This window comes from Alexandromys fortis, unplaced genomic scaffold (genome assembly GCF_014885135.2).
Source record: "Alexandromys fortis isolate MF-2015 unplaced genomic scaffold, M_Fortis_MF-2015_v1.1 scaffold_19, whole genome shotgun sequence".
Taxonomy (NCBI): Eukaryota; Metazoa; Chordata; class Mammalia; order Rodentia; family Cricetidae; genus Alexandromys; species Alexandromys fortis.
This window is the reverse complement of record NW_026067890.1, coordinates 14,416,072-14,432,457: the sequence shown is the minus strand read 5'-3', so window position 1 is coordinate 14,432,457 and position 16,386 is coordinate 14,416,072. Positions and strand designations below refer to the sequence as shown.

Here is a 16,386-nt window from a genome sequence, read left to right as displayed (position 1 = left end):
AGCTTACCCCACTTGTTGATAGAAAAAAAGAAAAAAAAAAACATGAAAAGAAGACACCATGCTTTGGTCATTTTATAAAGCACTGTAGTGTTCAGATTGTGTGTGTGTGTGTGTGTGTGTGTGTGTGAAGAGAGATCAAACTTGATCTTACACAGGATCCAGATGGAGCACTTCCCTAGCAACCAAAAGCAAAGCCTAGGATTTAATCTTGAGCATCACAAAACAAAGACCTTGGCAGCTGGCTCCATCTGGGCCAAGCACGGTAGCACATGCCTTTAATGCCCTAATTCTGGAGGCGGAGGCAGGTGGCTCTCTGAATTCGAGGCCAACTAGTCTACACAGCGAGTTCTAGGCCATCAACATAGAAATACAAACGGATTCAACCTTGAGTTCTAGGGTCAACCTACCCAAGAGAAACCACAGCAATCGGGCCTATAAGTAACAGGTAGGCAAAGCACTCGGCCATCACCAGAGCAGAGTCAAGGACCCTGGTGTTGGAATATCTGTAAATCACATTTTTTATTATGAACTCAGCGTCTCAGGTCTGGTCTAATGCCAAGGATTAAAGCTTCCCGACTTGTGAATGTTTTGATAAAATCAACTCACAGGCGGAAATCCACTGAAAGCTCTCACTCTACGGAGGATCCCACTTCTGCTAGCGCGAGACGCTGACGTGACAAACAAAACAAAACAAAAACAAACAACACACATTCAGGACAGCTAAGCAAGTTATCCCAGGCCTCCACCCACCGCCCTCTACCAGCTGTCCGGGAGGACGGCCCCGCCCCTACCCAACATTGGAGAAGATGATTGGGCGAAGCTGAGAGGGGCACGCGTCTTAGCCAGTCGGAAGAGCTCAACTTGCCCTACCCCGCCCCTGACCTTCCAGCCACGCTGCCCGTCGCCTCTGCTCCGCCCGCACTTAGAGCATGTCCTCGCCCGAGGATCCCCATCCCGCGGCTGGGGAGCAGCTGGGAGCTGGGCTGCACTTGCGGGCGGCGGGAGGCGCAGTGCTGCTTTGCGGGCTGGCACTGCTGCTGGGCTGGGTCTGGCTGCGGCGGCAGCGCGCATGCGGCATCCCTCCGGGGCCCGCACCCTGGCCGCTCGTGGGTAACATCGGGCACTTGCTGGTGCCCCGCTTCCTGCGGCTGCAGTTCTGGCTGGGCCGGGGCGGCCAGACCGACACCGTGGGCTCGCACGTGCACCTGGCCAAGCTGGCGAGCGTCTACGGCAACGTCTTCAGCTTGTTCATCGGTCACCATCTGGTGGTGGTCCTCAGCGACTTCCACAGCATGCGCGAGGCGCTAGTGCAGCAGGCTGAAGTGTTCAGTGACCGCCCGCGGATGCCGCTCATCTCCATCATGACCAAAGAGAAGGGTGAGCATGCCGCGGGCTGAGGACCTGGGGCAGCAGGTGACCGCCTGCGCCCTGCCCTGAGCGTGTGCGTGCGTGCGTGTGTGTGTGTGTGCGTGCGTGTGTGTGGGGTGTGTGCGTGCGTGCGTGTGTGCGTGCGTGTGTGTGGTGTGTGTGTGCGTGCGTGCGTGCGTGTGTGTGGTGTGTGTGTGCGTGCGTGCGTGTGTGTGTGTGTGTGGTGTGTGTGTTCGCGTGGTTTCTAGTGCGAGGTAAAAGTGGGAGACCCACGGGAAAGTTAGGAATTGGGGGGCGGGGAGAGGTGTACAAAAGTATGGAATCAGAGGCCACCCTCCTGGGACCTATCTCCCATATGAGGCCTCCTCACTCATAGGTCTGAGACCCCAACATTCCTAAACTTTGGCCCTGTTAGAAAAGGGAAAAGAAAATTTTTTTCACCCAGTGAAGGGACTCTAGTTAGCCCAGCATGACAAATACGGCTCTGGCGAGCCTTGTCTTCTCCCCCATTCCCTCTGCCGTCCTAAAAACTGTTAGATTATATCCCCAAAGCTAGCCACCAAGGGCCATTTTTTAACTTGGCCTCTTTCTTCTCCTGAGGCTGACTACCAAGTTCCAGCTATCAAAGTATCGAAGTTCAGCAATCAAAAGCCCCTTTGGCCACCTTAATTAATATGCCCAATCGAAATTAACCAGCTCATCCTAACACTGGGTTTTTCCTTTTACCTGTATACACTGCCATTTGCCTACAGGCCAAATCTTCCTCCTCTCTATCCAAAGACACTCCTTTATCACTCTGGCACAAATTTCCCTTACCCTCTCCCTTGCCCCTTTCTCCCTGTTCCATTACCATCTCTCTCTTCATCTATCTCCTGTCCCTTATCTTTCTCTGCTCTCCGTCCCTCTGGGGTGAATAAGTCTTCCTTTTTTCTGAGAACTTGGTCTTGGGGTGTCTTGAACCAACTTCAAGGCCCCTCCATCCAATGACTTTCAATTTGCAAAAGTATAACAAGATATTTTTTCCTTAAGAAAGTCCAGAAGCCAGCCAGGTGGTTGAACTCGCCTTTAATCCCAACACTTGGGGGGCAGAGGCAGGCGGATTTCAGTAAGTTCAAGGCCAGCCTGGTCTGCAAAGCAAGTTCCAAAACAGCCAGGGCTGTTACACAGAGAAACATCTCGGAAAAACAAAACAAAACAAACAAAGTCCAGAAGTCAAGCTAGGAGCCTGTGGAACTGGACTTGTTGCTTCATAGCGTCTCTAATATTTTCGCAATGAACATGGCTGCTGTCTGTACATGACTTAAGATCTTGCCTGAGATTAAATTTACAAGACTGTCAGGGGAGAGGCAGTGAATATTTCACTGTTATTTCATGGTGGCGCTCACCTTTAATCCCAGCACTCGGGAGGCAGGGGCAGGCGGATCTCTGTGAGTTTGAGACCAGCCTGGTCTACAAAGCTAGTTCCAGGACAGGCTCCAAAGCCACAGAGAAACCCTGTCTCGAAAAACCTAAATAAATAAATAAATAAATAAATAAATAAATAAGACTATACCCCATAGTTTCTACTTAGTTCCCATACTCCATGTGTATCTCCCTCTGCAGAAACTGAGGTGCTGATCTTCAGCTATCTGCCAATCCTGTATTCTGTCTTTAGACACTGAAGTACAGACTAAAGCCTTCCCGGTGGGTGGTATACGTGCTTCTAATCAGGAGGGTGGCCTTGATTTCACAGTTTGACATCCCCTCCCTCACCCTGATTCCTAACTTTCCTATGGACCCTCTCCTCACCTCCTCCCAGCCCCCATGGAGCCTCAAAAAGGCTCTGGAATTGGAGGCACCTTTAAACCAAGCAGACAGAAGTGAGCCTTGGGCTAAGACAGGGAGAATTTGAGGGCTATAGAAAGTGTGCTTAGTTCTCGTTCCTAAGACCACTCCAGCCTCCGCAGGAGACAGAAGGCGAATGTTCTGGTTACAGTGCATCCTGTTGGCCTCTTGGCTAGAGATGGGTTCAAGATGGAGGGCTAATGACAGCCACTGTGCAAGATGCTTCTAGATTAAGACAGGAGTCTTTAGAAGTTTACTCTGGATGAAATTTAGATCAAGAACACCCAAGTAATTTGGTCACTCATGAAGGAAGACAAAGCAATGTATCTTGGCTTGGCCCTCCAGTGTTCTCCACACTGCTCATCCAATTTAAGTGGCAACTCCCTGACTTTGTAGCCATAGGCCACAGTGAACAGAACCAGTGTTCGGAATTGTGTTCCAGATGCTGAGACAGGAGAATCACTTTGGCTTTATGACTATTGTAGCCGGACTTGTCTTTAGACTTCCAGTTCTCAAGTGACATGAAGACTTCTTATTAATTATGAAAGCTTATTTAGCTTGGTCTTGTTCCCAACCACCTTTTGTAACTTAAATTAACCCTATTATATTCTGCCACATGGCTTGTTACCTCTCCATATTGTACATCCAACTCCCTCGGCTTTTCTCTGGCTAATTCCCTGTGCCTCAGATTCCTCCCAGAGTTCTCTCTCTCCACAAGTCCTGCCTATCCTCTCCTGCCTAGCTGTTGGCATTCATCTCTATATTAAATCAGTCAGAAGGTGGATTTCACACAGTGTGTTCAAATATCGCGCAACAGGCCACCAGCCTAGTGATGAGTTCCAGAGGCAGCTGGAGAGTCAGTGACCTACGGCAGAGAGTGACAGAAGAGGGGACTTGGGCCATCCTCTGGTCTCCTCATGCACCTGACCACACGCGTTACTCCCCGCAGTCTGTACAGAAAACATACTTGTATTTATACCTCACTTATAGGTAAATTATAGAAAATTAGACTGACAATCAAAATCTGGGCACTGGAGAAAGGGCTCAGTGATGAAGAGCGCTTGCTACTCTTCCAGAGGACCTGGGTTCAGTTCCCAGCATCCACAGGGCAGCTCAGAGCCATCTGTGACTCCAACACCCTCTTCTGGTCTCAGTAGACACTAGGTACACACATAGTGTATAAACATACATTCAGGCAGAACTTGCATAGACATAAAATAAAAACACATCTTTAAAAAGCAAATCTGTTCTCAAAGTCAAAGTTTTAGAATTTTATAAGATGACGATATATTTCTGAATTCCTGATAGGAAGGGGTTTTTAAAACAAAACACAGCACAAATCACAAGAAAAAGGTTGTTAGACAGGTACAGTGACACACACCTATAGTCTCTAAGTTGGGAGGCTGAGGCAGGAGGATTTTCACAACTTCAAGACTAGTAGGTTTAAGTGGACATCCTATCTTTAAAAAAATGTATACATGTGGACTGGACAGATTGCTCAGTGGTTAGGAGCACTTCCTGCTCTTTCAGAGGTCCTGGGTTCAGATCCAGCATCTGTGTCAGGTAATTCACAGCCACCTGTAACTTCAGCTGCCTGGAAACCATGCCCTCTCTGGCTTCTGTGGGCACTCTTGAAAGACACGTTATAGAGGCACTTTAAGAACTCAACACCAGAACCAGGTCGGCGTTCCATCTACAGCACACCACATGCTAAGGACTCACAACATGGTGTTGGTTTGAATGTGGACTGTCCCCCATGGGCTCACATGTTTCAATACTTGGTCCTAGCTTGTGGTACTTAGGGCTTTACTGTTCCTTAGTTTGAGGCATTGGAGTCCTTAACATGGCCATGCTCACGTCAGCAACGCACATTTGTTCAGGACTTCATGTGTTCCCCACAGGAAGGAACTCGGGCTAAGATGATAAAGGACATCATGGAAAGGAAAGAAAAGGGGAGGGGAGGGGAGGAGAGGAGAAAGGGAGGTGCCTGGGGCCAGCCAACCAGCTAGCCACCAGCCAGCCAAACATGGGATAGGACCTACAGAATGAAAGAGAAGTAAAAAGCCCCAAAGCAAAATGTAGATGAAGAGAAACATGTTAAGTGAGTTCTAAGAGCTAGTGGAACAAGCATAAGATAAGGCTGAGCATTCATAATTAACAACGTGTCTCCATGTCATGATTTGGGAGCTGGTTGGTGGTACAAAAGAAAGCCAGCTGCAAGTATGGGTGCTTTTGATTTGAAAGGTTTTCTAAACCTGAATCTACTGCACAATAATTTTAGGCATAAAAACTCATTGCTTGGGAGCTGGAGAGATGGCTCAGAGGTTAAGAGCACTGGCTGCTCTTCCAGAGGTCCTGAGTTCAATTCCCAGCAACCACATGGTGGCTCATAACCATCTGTACTGAGATCTGGCGCCCTCCTTAGGTGTGCGGGTATACATCGAGGCAGAATGTTGTATACATAATAAATAAATCTTTAAAAAAAAAAACTCATTGCTTTTCATTTTACCAGAAGTTACAAGAAATCAATAAATAACAACTTTTTAGCCAGCGACCCTCATCTAGACTCCGCATTTATTGGAAACAGATGTCTTTAGAATAAAACTTGACCGGTTGTCTTTGTCCGCATATGAACTTTGGCCGAGAGACTTGAAAACACAGAATACGCCCATGGCAGGTCCTGCTTGCCTTTCACGGGCCCTGCTCTCTCACCTTCCTTTCTGTCCTCGGCAGGAATCGTGTTCGCACACTACGGCCCCATCTGGAGACAGCAGAGGAAATTCTCCCACTCGACGCTCCGTCATTTTGGGTTGGGAAAACTTAGCCTGGAGCCCAAGATTATCGAGGAGTTCAAGTATGTAAAAGAGGAAATGCAGAAACACGGAGACGCCCCCTTCAGCCCCTCCTCCATCATCAGCAATGCCGTCTCTAACATCATCTGTTCGCTGTGCTTCGGCCAGCGCTTCGACTACACGAACGAGGAGTTTAAGAAGGTGCTGGATTTCATGTCTCGAGGGTTAGAAATCTGCTTGCACAGCCAGGTCTTCCTGATCAACATCTGCTCCTGGTTTTACTACCTTCCCTTTGGGCCATGGAAGGAACTAAGGCAGATCGAAAGGGACATCACCTGCTTCCTTAAAAACATCATCAAAGAGCACCAGGAGTCTCTGGATGCCAGCAACCCTCAGGACTTCATAGACATGTACCTCCTGCACATGGAGGAGGAGCGGAGAGCCGGCAGTGGCGGCGCGAGCTTCAATGAGGATTACCTGTTCTACATCATCGGGGACCTCTTCGTTGCTGGCACCGACACTACAACCAACTCTTTGCTTTGGTGCCTGCTGTATATGTCAGTGAACCCGGACGTACAAAGTAATTGATAGATTTGTTCTTTCCTCAGGGTAAAGGCAGGTAATTTAAACCAGGTAGCAACCTCTGTGATCCGCTGGCTTCGGGCCCTTATGTTCCCAGGCTGGAAGACAAACACTTAGGTTTTATAGGGAGCTTAAGACGTGAACAGCGAAGGCTCAAGTGTCTAGATAGACTAGTGCTGTGGCTTGCTCACCCCTGCCTCAATCTCCACAGTCCAGTTCCCTGTGAAGTCTCTGAAACTGAAGGAGCATTCGAGATGTGGGGTGTCATAGGGCTAAGCTAGTAGCCATGGTCATCTGCGCCTTTTCAGCTTGCTTTGAAAATGGACATCACAGGCCCAAAAAAGTCAGGGAAAGTCACAGCTGGTCCTCCCCCATCTGCCCAGTGACAGCAAGTGGCAGTGGCAGCAAATCCTGGATGAGTAGGGGAGCATGGTCCAGCTATAGCTATAGCCGGTCACTACAAACCTAGTCACCTGAACACACCTGCATTTGTTCTAAGTTATCTCAGAAGTATGGTGTGTGCTTCCCTAGACTAAAGATGGGGCTGTTGGCCAAGCTGTGTTGCCCTCTAGAGGCCCTAGAGGAAAATTCATCCGCTTGCTCTTTCCAGCTTGTTTGACTTGTGGTCCTCTTCATCTTCAGAGCCCCCAAAGCCGCAGCGCTCTGACCTTGCTACCAGGTTCACATCTCCTTCTGACTTAAATTTGACTGGGGAAGACGATCTGATTTTAAAGCCCGTGCTACTTAGTAATGGGTTCGTGTTCTGAGACTGTGGTTTTAGGAGATGACTCTGCCACCACAGAGTACACTTAAACTAAGGTCACCATAGTGTCACCAGGCAGTATAACCTTATAGGACCACACTTGTGTATCCGGTCTGTGATTGATTGAAGTATTATTCCATGGAGTATAGCTGTACTTGGTTGGGGATACACTGAACAGCTCAGGATGTGTTCTCCATGGCTACATCTTTAGTTGGGTCAGTCTAGTCCCCTCTGCTACATGCTATCAGTGGGCTATGATTTGAAGGTATCCCACAGAGGCTTATGTGCTAGAAGTTTGGTCCTCAGTGGTGTCATACTGAGGAGGTAGACCCTTGAGATGCCTAGAGTGAGGTAGTTAGTCGCAGGAGCTTGAGGAAGCTTAGCCTGGAGACCAAGGTTTTTGAGGAGTCAAGTATATGAAGCAAGAACTGAAAAAGCGTGGCCAAATCCTTTCCCCGCGCATATCTTGCATCCTCCAGCAGGCTAATGTTGTTCTTTCGGGGCCCTAGTTAGCTCCCGTGAGAGTGGGTAATTACAAAAGGAGCAGCCTTGGCCCCTGAGTCCCTCGGGATTCCGAGTTGCCATATGGCCACTCCCTCGCACATGGCTCTCTGCCGGTAACCAAAGAGGGGCTGCTGTTCTTGGGCTTGTGTCTTCCAGAACTGTGAGCTCAGTGTTTCTTTATAAAGCACCCACCTCCAAGTTTTCTGTTACAGAGCCTGAAAAGGGACCAAGACACCTGTGGGAGGTGTCAAAGCCCCAGGAGGTGGAGCTGTGAACTTCTTCAAGGGTCCATGTTTTTCCTGCCATAGTCATCGTGGCGCCCTGTTTTAACTAGCTATTGCTAAGCAACAGCTTGTTCCTAAACTTGGTTGCTTATGACAGTAGCTTTGTTAGTATATAAAGCTTTTGAGTCTCCAGAGTCCAGGCTGGTGAGGAGTGCACATTTATGAACCCATGTTAGCCAGCTTTTCAGTGCTGCGACCAAGTGGGGTTGCTAATCAGCTGACAAGAGAGACTTAGTTTGGCTTGCGGTTTCTGAGAATTCAGTCTGTGGCCTGTTGACTCTGTTGCCATGGGGACTGTGGTAAGGCAGTGCATTGTGGAGGGGACTTTCCTCTGGGCAGATGCAGAAGACAAGGAAGGAAGTTCCAGGGTTGCACCCCCTGGACCTAAATCCTCATAATGACACCACTGTGGGAGACAGACCTGCAACCACAGGCTTTTGCAGGATGCCCTCAACTACGGCAGACCCATGGGTAGGGTTCCTTGTATGTTTTGGACTTTCACATGCTGTTACAGCTTAGAGAGTCACATGGTCACGTGAGAGTTTAATGCTGGGTGCCTTTGAGTCCAGAATGCTGTGTCTTTTGCCCACTCTGTTCTGCAGAGCCCCAACCCCAGTGGCTACTACCAGTCTTACCAGTCCTGAATGAGGTCATCTTTGGCCACTGATTCCCTTGCTGGGTAAAGTTCACCTAACAGTGCTGACTCAGGTCTCCCAGGCTTATCTGTGCTCTGTTCTTTTTCTTTTTGCATAGAAAAGGTCCATGAAGAAATCGAAAGGGTCATTGGTTGTGACCGCCTTCCTTCCCTCACAGACAAGGCCCAGATGCCATACACAGAAGCCACCATCATGGAGGTGCAGCGGTTGTCCATGGCGGTGCCCCTCGCCATTCCTCATATGACTTCAGAGAGAACAGGCAAGTTAGGAGCCTGCCTTCTCTGCCCGTCCCCGAGGGCCTGCAGAATGTGGGGAGGGATGTGGTCACAGCCGAACTAGCTCTGTGTCTCAGGCTGGGAGATCCAGAGATTGTTGTGACCCTTAACCGTCATCATTGGTGCAGGCTCTGTAGTCATTACCAGGAGCTCCCTGGCCTCGGGTGCCCCGTGTACTTGCATGATGTCATTCTTCACATCAGCTGTTGGGGCAGAAGCCATTCTGGAGTTGACAGTGGCCCCTCCCCTAGTTGTTCCCAAATTAGCTCACTTTGTTTTTCAAAATTCTGCAAAACCAAAGTGTTCTTATTTTAAAAAACCGGAATGTCCCGGTCTGACCCTCCCCATTATAACTAAGGGCGCCACACACCTGTAGTCCTAGAGAGGCTGCAGCAGGAGAATTGGGACTTCAGGGGCGGCTCTGTTTCAGAGAGACAGGGACGGGTTGCTGGGGAGGACAGAGTTTAAGGCGCCCCGAGGCAGCCCAGTAGGTCAAATTAGACCCAGTGTAGAACCCAACCCCTGTGGGGTCTTGGTCGGCCTGCCGCTGGCGATCGTGGGGGTTGAGCTGCCTGCAGATCTGTTTTCATAGTGTGCCCTCCCCATCGTGTTGTCCTGCGGCCAGAAACGCCTGTAAGCTCTTCCACTCGGTGCTGCGCAGTTTTAGGTCAGCCCGACACAAGCTAAGGTCATCTGAGAGGGGCAACCGGAATTTAAAACCTGCTTCCAGAATGTCAGGCTGAAGGGCAGAGGTTCCCAACCTTCCTCATGCGGTGACCCTTCATTACAGTTCCTCATGTTGTGGTGACCTCAGCCGTAAGATTATCTTCATTGCTACGTCATAACTGTTAATTTGCTACTGTTAGCAATCGTAACGTCTGATATTTCTGATGGTCTGAGGCAACCCCTGTGAAAGGGTCCTTTGACACCCCCCCAAAGGAACCCTGATTTAGACACATTATATTGGATCTTAAGAGTATATAAATCATGGGGGAAGCTTACCTGAATGCCCTATTAGTGTTTTGTTGATTGTAAGTTTTTATGGCCTGACTTGGCTCACAGGGCCTGCCTTGATTCAGCACCTAGCCCCGCCCCTCCTATCTCAGACTGGGTTGGGAGTAGACAGGGAGAATGTGCTGGTTGATAAGACTTAACCTCTCCCCTCAAGAACCTCAGAATTTGGTCTCTGCCAATAACAGTTAAGTCAATGAATAGCTTCACTCTTGGAACAGTGATGTTGAAGAAGAGGAATATTGAGAGCAAGTGCGGTGCTGACTTCTGTTTGTTGTCCGCAGTCCTCCAAGGATACACTATTCCCAAAGGCACCGTGGTCATTCCCAACCTGTGGTCAGTGCACAGAGACCCGGCCATTTGGGAGAAGCCAGATGACTTCTGTCCTGATCGGTTTCTGGATGACCAGGGACAACTTCTGAAAAGAGAAACTTTTATTCCTTTTGGGATAGGTCAGTTAAACCTTGGTTTTTAACTTCATCATTGCATGTGTGTGTGTGTGCGCGCGCGCGCGCGCATGTGCGTGCGTGCATGCACGCATGTGTACACGCACATGTTTGAGGTGTATGTATGTAGGTGTAGTAAACAGAAGACAACTTGCAGAAGTTGGTTCATGCCTACTGAGTTGTTTTGCTGACCCAACTTTTTTTCTTCAAAAAATAAAAATGAAAGTTAGAAGTATGGACAGAGGTGACTCAGTGGCGGAGTGCTCGCTTTGCCTTGCCTGTCTGAGCCCCTCGCTTCCATCCCCAGGAGAAGAAGAAAGGAGGAGGGAGTTAGGCTTAATCTTTACGATTAGAAATCTTTCTTCTCGTGCTGCGTAGGCTCTTTGGGGCCTGAGAAGTATGGGAAGTTAACGGACTATTGGAGTTAAGCACAACTTTTTAAAATTACATTTTATTTGCTTATTTTATATGTTTGTGTGCGTGCATGTAGTGGGGAGGGAGACAAATGTCCCAGCACACACCAAAGGACAAATCGAAACAGCCAGCTCTCTTCCCACTATGGGGGGCCCAGGAATTGAATTCGGGTTGTCAGGTCTTGGTTATCAGGGCTCTGGTGTCAGCAAGTGCCTCTCCCATGTCGTAGGCCTGAGAACAAACAGGCCCTAGTCTCCTAGGTTTGTGTGAGAGCTTCTCTACCCTCAGGTCTTTCTTTGGGTTCCTGGATTGAGGCACACAAGTCCTTTCTGTGGAAATGAAAGAAAGGGTCTAGAAACTTTCGTCTGGTTTCCCTCTTAGTCCTGCAGGTGACAGGGAAGGTGAGCGGCAGGGTGACTCCCGCGTCACCCGCGTGGGATCCGTGGCTAGGAGGACAGTGGTGAACGGCTGTGTGGGTAGATAAACCGAAGGAGACTGGGGTTGATGTGGCGATTTTACTTTAAAACTCCACCAACTCAGGTCAGACACCTGCTGCAAACGCACAGGGCTGTATCATAACCGCCCCTTCTCCGATCTCACTTTTAGGGAAGCGGGTGTGTATGGGAGAGCAGCTGGCAAAGATGGAGTTGTTCCTGATGTTCGTGAGCCTGATGCAGAGCTTCACCTTTGCCCTACCCGCGGGCTCGGAGAAGCCCATCATGACTGGAAGATTCGGTCTGACGCTAGCCCCCCATCCATTTAATGTAACTGTCTCAAAGAGATGAAGGTGCCCCCGAGAAGAGAGGAGGGGACAGCAGCCAAATCCGTGTCCTAGACAGTCTTCTGTGCTGTTGAGCGTGGGCCCAGCGACTCAGCACAGCCAAGAGAGGCTCTAGAGGAGAGCCCTGGAGGGGCTGGGCGCCGCACCATGGATGCCTTCCTGCCCAGTGGGACGCATGGATGATGGCTCTGGTTGGGCAGAGTCCATCAGGAGCAGATCTCATCTCAGCCCCCATCATCCCACGGTAAAATGAGGGTAATGAGATTTCTCAGGGCTTCTCTGCTATCAGCAGATGCTGGACAGTTCGGGAGTAGACCTGCCTTCAGGCCTTTCAGGGTCCTGACATGGACACTTGGTCAGAAAGGGATGCAGGCCTAGGTTATATTGAGGTAGAAGTTTTTCTTTTTAATTTTTTTTTCTTTTTCTTTTTAGCATAGGGTCTATGTCAGTTTCCTTGGGCTTGTCTTATGAAGATCTTTTGGGTTTAGGGCTGGGTTCTTTATTTTTTATAAAGCTAGGATGAAATGTCCCCTTGCCCCATGTGATGAGGAAAAAGAGAATCATTCTCTTGACGTCATTGTCTCCCTATGTGTCTGCTGTCTGTAACCACAGAAGCTGAGAGCCTGGTACACAGCCCAAGTCCCCTCTGCCCAGCAGATGGGCAGCTCTGCCTTGACCTGGGCTCTGGATGCTGGGCTGGGAAACTGAGTCATGGAATTGTGGGATTGATCAAGAAGCGATGTCTCATCCAAATAGTTATAAACCCTCCTCTCCTGTTGTGTTACCAGCCATAGTGACTAACTTGAATACTCTCCACGATGAGGAGCCATTTCTTCACAGGGTGGTCTCTAATGACCCTTCAGGGACCGTGAGAAAATGTGGGAACGGCTTTATGACAGTGTGGTTGACTGTGGCCTTCTGCTGCTCGGGGTAAGGGGGGGCAGGGGCAAAGCCATCCGTTACAGTCAACAGTGTGCAGCTCCGCGTGCCCGAGTCTGGCCCTTCCCTCGGGTCTCCCACAGCACAGTGGAAGGAACCGTGATAATGTGAGCGTTTCTTAGAGAGGCACCGTATGAACGTTTTCTTTGTGTGCAGTCCTCACGCCAAGGGAGCTGAGGCTTTGTAGTGCGAAGGCCTGTGATGACAAAACACCCTCCCTGGTCTCTGAGACACTTGACCTGTGACTGGAAAGCACTTTCTGAGCCCTTCTCAGTATTGACCCCACGTGGTCCTGAAGCTGCATCCTCGGTTATCATGTCCCTCTTCAGCCCAGTGGACCCCCTGGGGCCAGGCTCCACGCTGCTGCCTCCTCCTCCCCGTGCCTTATTCTTGGCAGACGCCCAGGCAGTTTGGGAGTGAGTTGGGGAAGGTGCTTGAGGGGAGAGCCCATCTGTGTGTTTATTGCTGTCCTTTAGGAGAGTTTTAAATTGCAGTGTAATTTCGCCCTACCTGTTTAAACCAGTGTTTAAAAATTCACTAGGCTTTTTTATCATAAAGTAACCATGTTAGCAAATGTCGAACGATGCCTCAGCCGCTAAAACCTAATACAGAATGAAGGCTTCCAACATCTTCCACAGCCGGCTCGCCCAGGTACCCAGGCAGACCCCCCCCAGATGCTTACCGAGGGGGAAATGCCAGCTGCTGAATAAAAATCTACAAGCAAAAAGGAAAAGGCGGGATATTGTGTAACTGAGTATTGATTAATTTTTGATTCTTCATTCTTTATATTATCCACCGTAATGTTTTCCTTTTTGTAAGTTATAGGCACTTCCAAAATAGGTGCAGGAAGTGCAGGCTCATCTTCAGGTGCCCTGAAGACTGTTTGAGGTCAGCACACTGAGTGTGGAGGGACGGAGTGAGGCTGTACACCGTGGGGATAAGATGGCACATGGATGGGTACGCTGTACCTTGACCAGGATAGCTTGTCCTGATCTGAGACTCGTGTGCTTTTAAACCCTGACACCCACAAGGTCCTTACTCCTCGACTCATGTGAATTTCTGGACCTCCTAACCAAAGACTTCATATCGTACTTGAAAAAGACTTCTGCCTTCTATGGGATGATGTCCGAGTCCTGTGTCTATCCAGCAGTTTAATACCGTGCCTCATGCTGTAGCGCTCTGAAAATCCCTTCTACACTTTGCCACAGATGGATGGACTGTGCTTTTCCCAAATCTACCGATATTTTATGCACTTCCTGTTTCATCTGAAATGTGAAAATGACCTTAGTTTTCGGGGTCTAACAAGGTCTAGACCTCATCTTCGATGGCGCTCTTATTAAACCTTTAATTTTAAGGGCACAGTGTCATATCTGGTTTGTGTTTGCTTATTTTTAGTTGCTTAGCAGTTTTTGTTGTTTTTACCAAATTTTAGTCAAAAAGGAAGAGGAAACAGACCTGGGGCGGGGGGACACACACAAAGTAGTACAAACCTGGTCTTTAGACAGGAGGGTAACTTATTTTAAAATATTCCCTCAGAAGACCTGGTATAGAGAGATGTCCAGGCAAAACACATTTTCTGTAATTTATTTGGTTGTGTGAATATTTGGCCTGATGTGCACCTGTGCACTGCACACATGCTTAGTGTCCACGGGGGCGCAAAGGTGTCATCCCCTGGGACTGGGGTTACGGATATTTGTGAGCTGCCGTGTGGGTGCTGGGAACTGAACCTGGGTCCCTTGTAAGAGCAACAAGTACTTTTTAACTGCCGAGTCAAATTTTCTTATGCCTCCCACCAAACCCCTGCACAGATTAGAGAAGGTTGTATCTTGTGTAAACTTGTTTTGGCAAATTCCTGGTGCGTGTCTCTAGAGGTTAGCTAGCGATATCAACAAGATTATTACGTCTGTTGACTGGGATGAATGGTGTGTGACATCTGCAGTGCTGTATAGGAGGACGTTTCTGTCCCACCCAGCCCCATAGCCATTCACTTCCAAATAAACACACAGGCTTATATTAATTATAAATTCTCTGGCCTATTGTTTGGGCTTATTATTAACTACCTCTTAAAACATAAATTAACCCATAATTCTTATTTATGTTTAGCCATGTGGCTTGGTACATCTTCTTAGTAAGGCATTCTCATCTGCTTCCTCTGTTTCTGGATGACGACTGTGTCTCTGCCTTTCCTCTTTCCAGAATTCTCCTAATTTGGCTTCCCTGCCTATATTTCCTGCCTGGTTACTGGCACGTGGCAGAATGTATTTAACAGGTTAATGTAAGTTATAAGAGCTAGTTGGGAACAAGCCTAAACTGGAGGCCAAACTTCCACAATTAATAATAAGTCTCTTTGCTATTATTTGGGGGTTGGTAGTCCAAGAAAGTCTGCTTACAGCTTTAGCAGTCTAAACAATGTGGTACTTGAAAGTCAGTCATGATGACTCTTGTCTATAATCACAAGTCTCCAGAGGCTGAGGCAGAAGGATTGCTGTGAGTCCAGGCCAGGCGGGCTTACAGTCTGAGACACTGTGTTACGTAAACCAGACACACAGCAGAACCAATACCTCCTGTTCTCAGACATATGTTGAAATGAAAAAGTTACTTCAGGGGCCAGCAGGAGGGCTCAGCAGGAGGTCCCTGTCAAACCTGAGGACCTGAATTCAATCCCTGGATCTCACCATAGAAGGGGAAACCACCACCGCCCAGCTCTTATTTTTTTTTTTTTTTAAAGTGTGGGTGCTAGGGATCTGAACACAGGTCCTAACGCTTGCATTAGCAAGCACTTTACCAAGTGAGCCATCTTCCAGCTGCCACTGAGGTAACTTTACATATACTACCCAGTTATTTTGTTATTGTTGCTGTAGGGAGGAGGGTAAATGCAGTCACCAGCATGCCGTCGTGTGTATGTGGAGATCATGAAATAAGTATGGAGAGCTGGTTTCTCCTTCTACTATTTTCTGTTCAATAGTGTCTAAATTCCTTTATCCAGGCTTCAGCTTCCCTGTGTATGAAAGGATTCTACCGCATGGGATTCTCATGAGGATTTAATAAATTAACTCACCTGAAGCACCTAGAACAATGGCAAACATATTAAAGGACTGAATATGTGTTGGCTGCTTCCATGTGCAACCATTTAACATACGGGAGTATGTAGAAATTGCTCCAGGGCCAGCAAGATGACTCAGAGGGTAGAAAGTCTTGTTATCAAACCTGACACCCTGAGTTTGATCGTTCTACATGACTGATCATGGCTGATCCTGGAGAGAACCAGCGTCTGTAAGTTGTCACAAGATCTCCACGTGTGAGCCATGGTATGTCTGCACACACGGAATAAATGCCGAAAAATGAAAGTCAATAAAAATCGCTCAGAAAGATGACTATTTAGTTATTGCTGTAGTTCAGAAGACTGAGTTAATGGTTCACTTTAGAAGCATAAAACTTGGTCCATGGAAACCCTAAGAAAACAAATTCAGAGTTTCATTTGCAAAGGCATAGTCCACAGGTCCTTTCCCCTTTGGGTCATAAAGAATTCACATTGCACCATCCTCCCTGGCCTACTTGGTGATTTGTATCTTCTGGAGCAAATGTGCTAGAAATAGCCAGCTGAGAGCAGCCCGTTCTCAGCAATTTGGATGTCCCACTTGCTACAGAATAGGAAAATCCTGATGTACAAATCCCCAGCCACACACACAGGTGAGATACACAAGGGCCTGAAGCATTTAATCCAGACTGCATCGACCTAACCGTACA

General features: G+C 48.4%; 1 protein-coding gene across 2 annotated transcripts; it reads left to right on the top strand.

The window, feature by feature from the left end:
• Positions 1–878: 878 nt before the first annotated feature.
• Positions 879–16,382, top strand: Cyp2u1 (cytochrome P450 family 2 subfamily U member 1). Of its 2 annotated transcripts, none has more exons than XM_050144280.1 (5): positions 879–1,377; positions 5,926–6,564; positions 8,871–9,032; positions 10,344–10,511; positions 15,626–16,382. In XM_050144280.1, the coding sequence occupies exons 1-5, from the start codon at positions 930–932 to the stop codon at positions 15,682–15,684; spliced, it is 1,476 nt and encodes a 491-aa protein (XP_050000237.1). In that variant the 5' UTR covers positions 879–929; the 3' UTR covers positions 15,685–16,382. The 2 variants fall into 2 exon arrangements, with proteins under 2 accessions (XP_050000237.1, XP_050000157.1); XM_050144200.1 differs by lacking the exon at positions 15,626–16,382 and adding an exon at positions 11,526–13,993 and having other exon boundaries at positions 882–1,377.
• The last annotated feature ends 4 nt before the right edge of the window (positions 16,383–16,386 follow it).

Excerpts from the sequence above, each read along its gene's own strand:
- Cyp2u1 (XM_050144200.1), top strand. The coding sequence starts at position 930 with ATGTCCTCGCCCGAGGATCCCCATCCCGCGGCTGGGGAGCAGCTGGGA. Across the intron at positions 1,378-5,925 it reads CATCATGACCAAAGAGAAGG|GAATCGTGTTCGCACACTAC; the intron begins GTGAGCATGCCG and ends TGTCCTCGGCAG. Across the intron at positions 9,033-10,343 it reads TATGACTTCAGAGAGAACAG|TCCTCCAAGGATACACTATT; the intron begins GCAAGTTAGGAG and ends TGTTGTCCGCAG.